Source organism: Stigmatopora argus, chromosome 4 (genome assembly GCF_051989625.1).
Source record: "Stigmatopora argus isolate UIUO_Sarg chromosome 4, RoL_Sarg_1.0, whole genome shotgun sequence".
In the NCBI taxonomy this organism is placed as follows: domain Eukaryota; kingdom Metazoa; phylum Chordata; class Actinopteri; order Syngnathiformes; family Syngnathidae; genus Stigmatopora; species Stigmatopora argus.
In genome coordinates, this window is record NC_135390.1 from 21,725,664 (window position 1) to 21,739,088 (window position 13,425).

A 13,425-nucleotide genomic window follows, 5' to 3' on the forward strand; every position below is an offset into this window, starting at 1 on the left:
AAGTTGGCCACCACTGTCAAAGCTGATGAACGAGTGTTGGAGCTCACGACCATGATCCAATGTGGGGCTTGGATGTCGCCCTCGAACACAAACACTGGTCAGTCTCCTCCAAACTCCTGATGACTCACTCTGTTCCCCTTGGTAGGAACAGCAACGAACACCCTACGTCTGGAAACCATTGTCTACAGATTCCAGGCCTATGTCAACGCCTCGAATAACCACCCAGCAGGGAGGTGTGTGTGCCATGGTAGGAGACTCATGCTGCACCTTCATCCCTGCCAACGCATCCTACTCAGTCCATGATGCCCTACAAACTATGAAGAACATACAGAACGCTATGACCAGAGATCCGGTTCCACAACGAGGATGGCTTGACTGGTTCCTCTCAGACTTATGGACAAAGACTCTTTTGAAAGCCCTAGTACCGTTCGTAACTGTTAATGCTCTTGTGCTCGTTATCCTAACCTGTTGTTTACCCTGCTTCTCAGCTTTGATCAAACGTACCATTAATGCCACAGTCAAACGTACCATGAATGTTGAAACCCAGCTAATGCCAACTCGCATACGCATGCAACAATCCACACCCCAATCTGGCCCTGTGTTGCGTTACTGTCGGACATTGATTAATGTCTTTCCTGTTCTGAGACACCAGACCATGAGGCGATCGTACCAAGCGGGAGGTCAAGGGAGCAAAGATTCCCTCAACTGTGTGAGAGTTTTGCCCCCTTCTGGTCGGTATAAACTGAAGTTCGAAGTAATTTATGAAGAATTTCGTTCAAAAGTTGCATTGCTAACAAACAAAGTTCCGATGTTTTTATACTCACAACAGGAGGGAATTGTAAGATACGATTATAAAATAAGATGACAAAGTTGCTTGGCAATTGCTTGTTCATATTGTATCCGTTTTTGTAAGTATAGAAACATCGTTGTCATAAGAAACTTGCCAAGGGTTTGGTCGTTGTCATGGAGACTTGAAACTGATTAATCAGAATTTGCCCAGAGTTTGGTCGTTGTCATGGAGACTATACTACACCCTGTTTCCTATATGAAGACTGACCCACTGTTAATTCAGAGAGTTGCAAGGACAACAGACCTGAGCGGTTCACAACTGTTAGAACTCTCTCCCCATCCTGCAGTCTGGTAATAAACCTATTTCCTTTAAATTGATCTCACTCTTTCTTAACCTGCTCCTGAAGCTGTTTTACAGGCCTGTCACCTTACTCCATGCGTACGTTTTATTTTTTTTCCCACAGAAATTCTTTTTGACTTTCTTGATGAATCTTTTTGTCATTTTCCTCAATTTGCTAATCAAGTTGTCATCGCTAATCCCAACAAAAGTTGCCGGAATCGTCGCTGTCCGAGTCCGTTTCGCTGTTGCTGATATTGCAATCTTCGGATATCCATTTCGGTACTGCGGAGATGACTGCAAAGGACAATTCAGGATGGTTTTTTTCGTGCATGTATATTCATGTTGATTGAAATTTTTTTGAAACTCGATGTTGGGGCTACTGGCCAACACTTAAATAAAATCGGACACAGAGAGCACACAAACAGAAAAAAATGAGATTTTAACCGCGTCTGCAGAGGGTGGGGGGGGGGGGGGACAATGCTAAAGCTGGAGAATGTGTCTACTCTCCCGCCAACTCTGGTTTCAACAGCATTTTTATTGGGGTAGAACACATCACATAGAGGGGGTGGAGTACAAAAGAAGGTGTAGTGCACGTTTAAATCAATAGGTGTCAATAAAATTCTATTCTAGTGACTAAAATACATCAGATTAGTGCAAGTGTGCAAGATTAAATATAAGAATGCAAATCATATTTCACACTCGAATTTTTCATAAGTAGAATCTAATTTGTAAATGCCCTAACATGATACAAAGTTCTCAATATTACCCGCTATACCCTTTAAAAATGATAAAACTATACCAATTTAGTTTGTAAGACAGACAAAAAAAAGAAGTCTAATGATTAAGCAATTAAAATGAAAAAGACTCGCAAGGATCGTTAGGCAAACGTTTGGCAGCTCAGAAAACAAAGGGTAAAAAAGCACGTAAACACACAGCATAATTTTACTACTCTGTCGGTCGCCGGATCGCTGGACTCGATTGTAGCCGACGGCACCCTGGACTGGTCGCCGCTCGGCCGCACGACACGCTTTGAAAAGAAACCGAATCAGAGTTTCCATTCTTATTTTGCTAAGTCACAGAAAGGAAAAATACTCACGTCTGTCAAGAGTTGCATTAGAAGCCTTTTTTGTATATAAGAAGAAATTGGTCATCTGCAAAAAAATAAAAATAAATAAAAAATTGGAAATGGAAGCACTGTACGTTTGTCACGTTTTGTTGGGTGGGGTTGGTTTGGTGGATGGGTGTGTTTTCCTTGTGTCTTGTCCGCGTAATTGTTTACGAGTGTCACCTGCAGAATACTCCCACCCAGACATACAAAGACACGGGGTTTTAATATACAGACGGGGGGGGGGGTTGATGACAATCACACGGTGTGCTTTTTAAAAAAGCCAAATCGTAGTTTAGGTTGTTGTTTTGCCCCCCTTCCCCCAAAAAAGCCATTAAAACGAAATAGAGAGGAAACAACTCACTTTGCTCGGGACATGCATTCAATGACTTTTGGTCAATTTGAGCAATTTCAGCATCATAACATTTTTTTTTTACAAAAATCTGACAATCAAGCAGAGCGCCCCCTTTTTTAATGTGTGCTTTAGGTTGAATTCATTCAGAATTATTTATTTTTAAAAAAACAATTACGCGGTGTGGTAACAGTGACTTAAAACGTAGGTGTTACATTCATTCATTTTTGGAACCGATTATCACACCCATACCTAGGGGCAATTTAGAGTGTTAGCCAGCTAGCCTAGCATGCAGGTCTTTGACATGTGTGAGGAAACCGTAGTGCCCGGAGGAAAGCCACGCTAGCCCGGGAGAACATGCAAACCGACCTGGATTTGAACCCAGGACCTCCGAACCGTGATGCCAACGCTCTAAACGCCCATCTGCCGGGCCGCCCTGCATTTCATTCAAAATGCGGGTATTGTGAGGGGAAAATGACGCTAACGGCTAACCACTCAGCTGCCGGATTGTGATGGAGGGTGTGTTAATAGCCGTGATTGTGTCCCACTTTGCCAAATGAGTTGAACAAAATCATATTTGATGGTCAAAAGTTGAAACGCAGGTTTTACCTGGGGAGGTCATTGCGTCTAGGTCATCAAACAACGCTTGGGTCGGTGCTGGAAACAACAACACTTGGATTAAAGTAGCTTCTGGCTTCCCAACGGGATTCAAACGTGTCCACTGACTCCATATTTATATCATATTTTTGTCAACTTTAGCATTGAGAACGCTAAACGGCATCGATTTAGTCGGAAAAGCGACACTGCGGGAATAAAGTTGTTGTTTTTTGTTGCTAAAAATGTCTATTTCACCTATATGGTTTTCCACCAAGGAAAACCTTTGTCTCCCATAGCTCCTCCCTTGGCTCTCGTGTCGCTGGAATGGATAACGGTAGACTGAGGGGCTGGCAGCACCCATCGTTGATCGCCACACGGTCACACCTTGTGCTTTTTAAAGAAGCAAAATAGTAGTCTAGGATGTTGTTTTGCCCCCCTTGCCCCCAAAAAAGCCAAATAAAATGAAATAGAGAGGAAACAACTCACTTTGCCAAGGAGATGCATTCAATGACCTTTTGCCGATTTGAGCAAATGCGGCATCTGGAAAAAAAAGACAATCAAGCAGAGCGCCCCCTTTTTTAATGTGTACTTTAGGTTGAATTCATTCATAATTATTTCAATAAAAAAAAAACAATTACGCGGAGTGGTAACAGTGACTTAAAATGTACAGTTGTGGTCTAAAGTTTACATACACTTGTGAAGAACATTTCATGGCTCTCTTGAGTTTCCAGTTATTTCTACAACTCTGATTTTTATCTGATAGAGTGATTGGAACAGATACTTCTGTGAAATAATCTTGAAAGTAATCAAATAATGTTTCAATCGATGACATCACCTTCAATCCGTGTCATGGCCATGTCATAGAGACCTTCCATCCACATCACAACCATCGGTTTCAAAACCATGCATCTTTGTAATAGGGTATGTCCTTTGTTTATATGTTTATATGTAGCCTTTAACATCATCAGTGTCACCACCATCATCGGTGTCACTGTCCCGATGCATCTTTGTAATAGGTAATTTGTATGTCCCTTGTCATAGAGAATTTGTATGTCATGAAATCTTGCCCTAAGTAAAATATCGGCTGTGGAAGTAGAGTCGTCCGACCCACCACCTCCGTACTCCCCTTCTGCAGAAGCTTCAAAATCTCACTCATCTGTGTCGGCGTGCTTTACTTGTGTTTCCACCTTGTGAATGTTCATAGTGGATCGGACATTTTGGTGCCGAAACCCGGGATTCAAGATCTGTGGCATCGGGACGGCGGGGAATCGAGAGGCCAAGATAACGTCAGCCATCCCCCATTTAGCAAACGGGCCATTAGGGATTGGTCCCCCGTCACCCTGAGGTCCAGTGACAAATCTCATCTAACCAGGACAAGCACCTGAGACAGTAAGGCGCGGTTAAAATTAATTCGTAAAATCAATCTAGCATAAGGCACCGTTTCCCTATGAGAAGTACGACTCACGTCTGGGACGTGATAATTACTTAAGTCAGGGACTTGAGACTACACAGGGGGGCAGTCCGGGACTGCCCAGAAACTTCTTCGGCGACTTCTTAAAACAGGCCTAAAATCAACTAAAGATTTGATCACTTTTTCTGTTAATCCATAATAAAGTCATAAAAGAACCAAACTTCATGAATGTTTTTTGTGACATGACAAAGAAGTATCTGTTCCAATCACTCTGAGACAAATCAGAGTTGTAGAAATAACTGGAAACTCAAGAGAGCCATGACATTATGTTCTTCACAAGTGTATGTAAACTTTTGACCACAACTGTAGGTGTGTTACATTATCCTTACAAGGGTCACAGGGGGTGCTGGAGCCTATCCCAGCTATCTGCGGGCACCAGGTGGGGAACATCCAGAATCATTGGCCAACCAATCACAGGGCACAAAGACACAAACAACCAATCAGACTCATACCTTAAGACAATTTAGCATCCAATTAGCCTAGCATGCAGGTTTTTGGACGTTAATTGCCGTCATTGGCCCTAAAACATTAGCAATTGCATCAAGGCTTTTCTGGTTAACTTGAATTTCAGGTCCATCGGCCTCACTGGCACCCACTCGGTTCAATTCCATGGAAAAATCACAGAACGTAATGCTCACTCCGCCCCTTTTTTACTTGCATGTCTTCATTCTGATCTAATTTGATATAAGACACATGAACAATAATTTCCATTCGTGACAATAGCTGCCCGGACAGGAAGATAAATCTAGTCGTCAAGCAAACACCCCAAATCATGCACACTCACACCCATACCTAGGGCCAATTTAGAGTGTTAGCCAGCTAGCCTAGCATGCAGGTTTTTGGCATGTGGGAGGAAACCGTAGTGCCCGGAGGGAAGCCACGCTAGCCCAGGAGAACATGCAAACAGACCTGGGTTTGAACCCAGGACCTCAGAACCGTGAGGCCAACGCTCTAAACGCCCATCTGCCAGGCCGCCCTGCATTTCATTCAAAATGCGGGTATTGTGAGGGGAAAATGACGCGCTAACGGCTAACCATTCAGCCGCTGGATTGTGATGTACCGTGTGTTAAAAGCCGTGATACTGTCCCACTTTGCCAAATGAGTTGAACAAAATCATATTTGATGGTCAAAAGTTGAAACGCAGGGTTTACCTGGGAAGGTCATTGCGTCTAGGTCATCAAACAACGCTTGGGTCGGTGCTGGAAACAACAACACTTGGATTAAAGTAGCTTCCGGCTTCCCAACGGGATTCAAACGTGTCCACCGACTCCATATTTTCATCATATTTTTGTCAACTTTAGCATCGAGAACGCTAAACGGCATCGATTTAGTCGGAAAAGAGACACTGCAGGAATAAAGTTGTTGTTTTTTGTTGCTAAAAAAGTCTATTTCACCTGTATGGTTTTCCACCAAGGAAAACCTTTGTCTCCCATAGCTCCTCCCTTGGCTCTCGTGTCCCTGGAATGGATAACCGTAGACTGACGGGCCGGGAGCGCCCATCGTTGATCGCCACACGGTCACACCTTGTGCTTTTTAAAGAAGCCAAATAGTAGTTTAGGATGTTGTTTTGACCCCCTTCCCGCCAAAAAAGCCATTAAAATGAAATAGAGAGGAAACAAATCACTTTGCCAGGGACATGCATTCAATGACATTTTGCCGATTTGAGCAAATGCAGCATCTGATTTAAAAAAAAAAAAAATCTGACAATCAAGCAGTGCGCCCCCTTTTTAATTAGTGCTTTAGGTTGAATTCATTCATAATTATTTCAATTTTTTAAAAACATTACACGGTGTGGTAACAGTGACTTAAAACGTAGGTGTGTTACATTCGATTTTGAAACCGATTATCCTCACAGAGGTCGCGGGGGGTGCTGGAGCCTATCCCAGCTGACTCTAGGCCACAGGCGGGGGACACCCGGAATCATGCACACTCCCACCCATACCTAAGGGCAATTTAGAGTGTTAGCCAGCTAGCCTAGCATGCAGGAGATTGGCCTGTGGGAGGAAACCGTAGTTCCCGGAGGAAAGCCACGCTAGCCCGAGATAACATAAAAACAAACCTGGATTTGAACCCAGGAGAACCGTGATGCCAACGCTCTAAACGCACATCTGCCGGGCCGCCCTGCATTTCATTCTAAATGCGGGTATTGTGAGGGGAAAACGACGCGCTAACGCCGAACCACTCAGCTGCCGGATTGTGATGGACGGTGTGTTAATAGCCGTGATACTGTCACACTTTGCCAAATGAGTTGAACAAAATCATATTTGATGGTCAAAAGTTCAAACACAGGTTTTACCTGGGGAGGTCATTGCGTCTAGGTCATCAAACAACGCTTGGGTCGCTGCTGGAAACAACAACACTTGGATTAAAGTAACAAAAATGCTAAACGGCATCGATTTACAGTCAGAAAAGCGACACTACGGGAACAAAGTTGTTGTTTTTTTTGCTAAAAATGTCTATTTCACCTAGCTTTTCCAACAAGGAAAACTTTTGTCTCCCAAAGCTCCTCCCTTGGCTCTCGTGTCGCTGGAATGGATCACGGAAGACTGACGGGCCGACAGCGCCCTGGATCGGTTGCCGCTCGGTCGCACCGTGAGCTTTTTAAAGAAGCCAAATAGTAGTTTAGGATGTTGTTTTGCTCCCCCCTTCCCCTCAAAAAGCCATTAAAATGAAATAGAGGAAACAACTCACTTTGCTCGGGAGATGCATTCAATGACTTTTTGTCGACTTCAGTAATTTCAGCATCTGAAAAAAAAATTTGACAATCAAGCAGTGCGCCCCGTTTTTTAATGTGTGCTTTAGGTTGAATTCATTCGTAATTATTACAATTTTAAAAAAAAAATCTGCGGTGTGGTAACAGTGACTTAAAACGAAGGTGTGTTACATTCATTCATTTTTGGAACCAATTATCCTCACAAGGGTCGCAGGGGGTGCTGGAGCCTATCCCAGCTATCTGCAGGCACCGGGTGGGTAACAACCTGAATCATTGGCCAGCCAATCACAGGGCACAAAGACACAAACAACCAATCAGACTCATACCTTAAGACAATTTAGCATACAATTAGCCTAGCATGCATGTTTTTTGGACGTTAATCGCCGTCATTGGCCCTGAAACATTAGCAATTGCATCAAGGCTTTTCTGGTTAACTTGAATTTCAGGTCCGTTGGCGTCACTGGCACCAACTCGGTTCGGTTCCATGGAAAAATAACAGACCATAATGCTCACTCCGCCCCTTTTTTACTTGCACGTCTTCATTCCGATCTAATTTGATATAAGACATCAACAATAATTTCCATTCAGAACAATAGGTGCCCAAACAGGAAGATAAATCCAGTCGTTAAGCAAAAGGGGTGCTGGAGCCTATCCCAGCTGACTCTAGGCCACAGGCGGGGGACACCCGGAATCATGCACACTCACACCCATACCTAGGGGCAATTTAGAGTGTTAGCCAGCTCAGCTAGCCTAGCATGCATGATTTTGGCATGTGGGAGGAAACAGTAGTGCGCGGAGGAAAGCCACGCTAGACTGGGAGAACATGCAAACCGACCTGGATTTGAACCCAGGACCTTCGAACCGTGATGCCAACGCTCTAAATGCCCATCTGCCGGGCCGCCCTGCATATCATTCAAAATGCGGGTATTGTGAGGGAAAATGACGTGCTAACGGCTAACCACTGTGATGGATGGTGTGTTAATAGCCGTGATTGTGTCCCACTTTGCCAAATAAGTTGAACAAAATCATATTTGATGGTCAAAAGGTGAAACACAGGTTTTACCTTTGGGGGTTTTGGCATCTTGGCCATCCAACCAAGCTTTGGTCTCTGCTGTAAACAACAACACTTGGATTAAAGTGGCTTCCGGCTTCCCAACGGGATTCAAACGTTTTCCACTGACTCCATATTGCTATCATATTTTTGTCAACTTGAGCATAAAAAAACTAAACGGCATCGATTTACAGTCGGAAAAGCGACACTACAGGAACAAAGTTGTTGGTTTTTTTAGCTAAAAATGTCTATTTCACCATTCTGTTCTTCCACCGCGGAAGCGTCCGTCCTTGTCTTTTGGCTCTCGTGTCGCTGGAATTGATTGCGGTCGACAGACGGGCCAACAGCGCACTGGACCGGTCGCCGCTCGGTCGCACCGTGAGCTTTTAAAAAAAGCCAAATCGTAGTTTAGGATGTTGTTTTGCCCCCCTTCCCCCCAAAAAGCCATTAAAATGAAATAGAGGGAACAACTCACTTTGCTCGGGAGATGCATTCAATGACTTTTTGTTGACTTGAGTAATTGTGGCATCTGAAAAAAAAGTAAAAAAATCTGACAATCAAGCAGTGCGCCCCCTTTTTAATGTGTGCTTTAGGTTGAATTCATTCATAATTATTTTAATTAAAAAATAAAAATACAATTACGCGGTGTGGTAACAGTGACTTAAAACGTAGGTGTGTTACAGTCATTCATTTTTGGAACCGATTATCCTCACAAGGGTCGCAGGGGGTGCTGGAGGCTATCCCAGCTGACTCTAGGCCACAGGCGGGGGACACCCCGAATCATGCACACTCAGAGAGAGTGATAGCCAGCTAGCCTAGCATGCAGGTTTTTGACATGTGTGAGGAAACCGTAGTGCCCGGAGGAAAGCCACGCTATCCCGGGAGAACATGCAAACAGACCTGGATTTGAACCCAGGACCTCAGAACTGTGAGGCCAACGCTCTAAACGCCCATCTGCCGGCCCGCCCTGCATTTCATTCAAAATGCGGGTATTGTGAGGGAAAATGATGCGCTAACAGTTAACCACGCAGCCGCCCGATTGTGATGGACGGTGTGTTAATAGCCGTGATACTGTCACACTTTGGCAAATGAGTTGAACAAAATCATATTTGATGGTCAAAAGGTGAAACGCAGGGTTTACCTTGGGAGTTTTGGGCGACTTGGGCAGTCGCAGCGGCCGGCATCCACGCTTGGGTCGCTTCTGGAAACAACAACACTTGGATTAAAGTGGCTTCCGGCTTCCCAATGGGATTCAAACATGTCCACTGACTCCATATTGTCATCATATTTTTGTCAACTTTAGCATCGAGAACGCTAAACGGCATCGATTTAGTCGGAAAAGCGACACTACGGGAACAAAGGTTTTTTTTCTTCTAAAAATGTCTATTTCACCTTTCCCTTCTTCCACCGAGGAAGGGTCCGTCCTTGTCTTTTGGCTCTCGTGTCCCTGGAATTGATCACGGTCGACTGACGGGCTGACAACGCCCTGGACCGGTGGCCACTCGGTCGCACGACCTGCTGTTTAAAGAAGCCAAATCGTAGTTTAGGTTGTTGTTTTGCTCCCCTTCCCCCCCAAAAAAGCCATTAAAATGAAATAGAGGAAACAACTCACTTTGCTCGGGAGATGCATTCAATGACTTTTTGTCGACTTGAGCAATTACGGCATCTGAATTTAAAAAAAAAATCTGACAATCAAGCAGTGCGTCCCCTTTTTTAATGTGTGCTTTAGGTTGAATTCATTCATGATTATTTTAATAAAAAATACAAATAAAATTACGTGGTGTGGCAACAGTGACTTAAAACGTAGGTGTTACATTCATTCATTTTTTGAACTGATTATCCTCACAAGGGTCGCGGGGGGTGCTGGAGCCTCTCCCAGCTGACTCTAGGCCACAGGCGGGGGACACACCGAATCATGCACACTCACACCCATACCTAGGGGCAATTTAGAGTGTTAGCCAGCTCAGCTAGCCTAGCATGCATGATTTTGGCATGTGGGAGGAAACAGTAGTGTGCGGAGGAAAGCCACGCTAGACTGGGATAACATGGATTTGAACCCAGGACCTCAGAACCATGAGGCCAACGCTCTCAACGCCCATCTGGAGGGTGGCCGTGCATTTCATTCAAAATGCGGGTATTGTGGGGGAAAATGACGCACTAACGGCTAACCACTCAGCCGCCGGATTGTGATGGACGGTGTGTTAATAGCCGTGATCAATGTTCCCTCTAAGCTGCGCGCGTGCGCAATTGCGCGCGTGCGCAATTGCGCACTGCTCTCGTCTTCTCTGCGCAGCAGCAATCATAAATAAAATAAAATCCAAACTTTTTTTTACCCCTTTCCCCATGATGGCGCCGTTTAAGCGGCAGCCAGTGGCAGTAGCTCTGTCCACTCTTATGTTTTTCGTGTTTTACAGCATGTTTTACATGGAAAATTAGAGGGAACATTGACATGCACCTGCTTGTGTGATACTGGTGTGCCCATAGCGAGCAATGATGATGTCGTGACCGGATGATTCGCCTAAAGACGTTTCGCCGACGGACGTTTGACAGACGGACAGGTCGCCGAATGAACGTTCGTTCAAACAGTGTTTAATGATTAAATACAAATACTAGTATTTGTTAGCTTAATGATTAAAAACTAGTATTTGTTAGTTTAAGGATTAAATACAAATACTAGTATTTGTTAGTTTAATGATTAAATACAAATACAAGTATTTGTATTTAATCATTAAACGCCGTTTTCAGCTGGATTTGACCGAATTTGAGAGCATTTTGAGCCGTTTGGCGAATGGACGTATATAGACTTTTTTGCCTCCATCGAGACATTTTACCAAGGAATTCACTTCCCTGGGCTCTGTTCTAATGTCCAAAGAGCTCCAGTATTTGTATTTAATCATTAAATGCTGTTTTAGGATGGATTTGAACCGATTGCTGTCATTTCACGCCTCGGTTCTGCTACATCTGCCCACCCAAGAGTGCTTATTCCCGGGCTGCCATTGATGGTAGACGAACATTGATTTTTACTATAATTTGGACAACGCCGGCGGCGGGCCGGATTAAAAATCCTAACGCGCCGTATATGGCCCGCGGGCCGAGGTTGAAAAACTTGTACACACACGATCCGGGGGCGGGGCGAGCGCGCGAATCCCGTTTCGGGCGAATGAACGTTCGGTGGAACGTCCATTCAGCGACCTGCCCGTCTGTCAAACGTCCGTCGGCGAAACGTCTTTAGGCGAATCATCCGAGTACCGATGATGTCGCTCACACTGGTACTCAGTGCGCTCAGGGATGTTGTCTTTCTGCCCAGACCAACGAAAAATTAGAGGGAACATTGGCCGTGATACCGTCACACTTTGCCAAATGAGTTGAACAAAATCATATTTGATGGTCAAAATTTGAAACGCAGGGTTTACCTTGGGAAGTTTTGACGGCTTGGACAATCACTTGGGCCACTTCTGGAAACAACAACGCTTGGATTAAAGTAGCTTCCGGCTTCCCAACGGAATTCAAACGTTTTCCACTGACTCCATAATATCATCATATTTTTGTCAACTCTAGCATCAAAAACGCTAAACAGCATCGATTTACAGTCGGAAAAAAGACACTACGCGAACAAATTTGTTTTTTTTTTTTGCTAAAAATGTCTATTTCACCTTTCAATCCTTTCGCCAGGGAAGTCTCCGTCTGTTTGTCTCCCGTAGCTTCTTCCTTGGGTCTCGTGTCCTCTGGAGATGCATTCACTAACTTTTTGTCAAATTCAGTAATTGCGGTCTCTGAAAAAAAATGTACAAAAAATCTGACAATCAAGCAGTGCGCACCCTTTTTTAATGTGTGCTTTAGGTTGAATTCATTCATAATTATTTCAATTAAAAAAATACAATTTTGCAGTGTGGTAACAGTGACTTAAAATGTAGGTGTTACATTCATTCATTTTTGGAACCAATTATCCTCACAAGGGTCGCGGGGGGTGCTGGAGCCTATCCCAGCTATCTGCGGGCACCAGGTGGGTAACACCCTGAATCATTGGCCAGAAAATCACAGGGCACAAAGACACAAACAACCAATCAGACTCATACCTTAAGACAAGGCATACAGTTAGCCTAGCATGCATGTTTTTGGGAGGTGCGAGGAAACCGGAGCACCCGAAGAAAACCCACACAAGCCCGGGAAGATCATGCAAACTGGGAACAAACCCACGACCCCAGAAGTGAGGCCGATGGGGACAATTTAGCATACAATTAGCCGAGCATGCATGTTTTTGGAATGGGGTAGGAAACCAGAGCACCTGGGGAAAACCCACGCCAATGCAAACTCCGCACTACAGCGAGGACCCACCTGAGATCGAACCCACAACCCCAAAACTGTGAGGCTGTGGCGCTAACCACTTGTCAAAGATTGAAAAAAAAAAACAAAAAAAAGAAGCACCAGAGAGCATTTTATACCCAAACGTGTGTGAACCGAAACAGAAAGTCAGAGAATAAAACGTGAAGGTGCGAGAGAAGACAAGACGAGCAAGAGCGCAGGCGCGCATACCCAGCTTTGTGGCTTCGTCGGCACAATTCATCTCCTTCAAGAGCTCGGAGACGATGGCCGGGGCTCCGGCCTCAGTGAAGGTGGACACCACCACGTTGGCGACCTCCGACCGCAGCTGGTCCTCCACCTTGGACTTGTGCACCTTGGGTTTTCCTTCCCGGTCCACCAGAGCCGTACAGAACTTGGTGAAGTTTTCCTTGGTCAAGTTCTCCAACATTTCCGAGATAATCTTCTTTTTGGAGGCCATCTGCAAAAATCGCGGGAGTGGAATGGCGGATGGGGGTGACGGAGAAGAGCGGCAGCTCACCTTAAATTCGCTTGACGACTGGATTTACCTTCCTGTTTGGGCAGCTATTGTTCTGAATGGAAATTATTGTTGATGTGTCTTATATCAAATTCGATCGGAATGAAGACGTGCAAGTAAAAAAGGGGCGGAGTGAGCATTATGGTCAGTTATTTTTCCATGGAACTGAA

General features: G+C 44.6%; 1 protein-coding gene across 13 annotated transcripts in view; it reads right to left on the reverse strand.

The window, feature by feature from the left end:
* The window catches only part of phldb3 (pleckstrin homology-like domain, family B, member 3), a 40,788-nt gene extending 27,370 nt beyond the window's left edge, over positions 1 to 13,418 (reverse strand). For 5 of the 13 annotated variants that reach the window (XR_013299872.1, XM_077597801.1, XM_077597799.1 and 2 more), the window contains exons 1-2: positions 3,196 to 3,324; positions 2,226 to 2,280 (exon numbers count right to left, since the gene is read on the reverse strand). Coding sequence is in view for 1 of the 13 variants with exons in the window: in XM_077597804.1 (XP_077453930.1) it covers positions 2,243 to 2,280; positions 3,196 to 3,243; positions 3,439 to 3,573; positions 3,670 to 3,723; positions 5,806 to 5,853; positions 6,049 to 6,183; positions 6,951 to 6,998; positions 7,120 to 7,251; positions 7,346 to 7,399; positions 8,431 to 8,478; positions 8,676 to 8,801; positions 8,894 to 8,947; positions 9,560 to 9,619; positions 9,811 to 9,936; positions 10,031 to 10,084; positions 11,832 to 11,873; positions 12,072 to 12,191; positions 12,952 to 13,198 (1,569 nt within the window). In the remaining 12 variants the exon portion in view is untranslated. Of the gene's footprint in view, positions 1 to 1,644; positions 2,157 to 2,225; positions 2,281 to 3,195; positions 3,574 to 3,669; positions 3,724 to 5,805; positions 5,854 to 6,048; positions 6,184 to 6,950; positions 6,999 to 7,119; positions 7,252 to 7,345; positions 7,400 to 8,430; positions 8,479 to 8,675; positions 8,802 to 8,893; positions 8,948 to 9,559; positions 9,620 to 9,810; positions 9,937 to 10,030; positions 10,085 to 11,831; positions 11,874 to 12,071; positions 12,192 to 12,951; positions 13,199 to 13,258 lie in introns of those variants that run through there. The other 8 variants (XM_077597804.1, XR_013299877.1, XR_013299876.1 and 5 more) reach the window with 8 other exon arrangements.
* Positions 13,419 to 13,425: the final 7 nt, after the last annotated feature.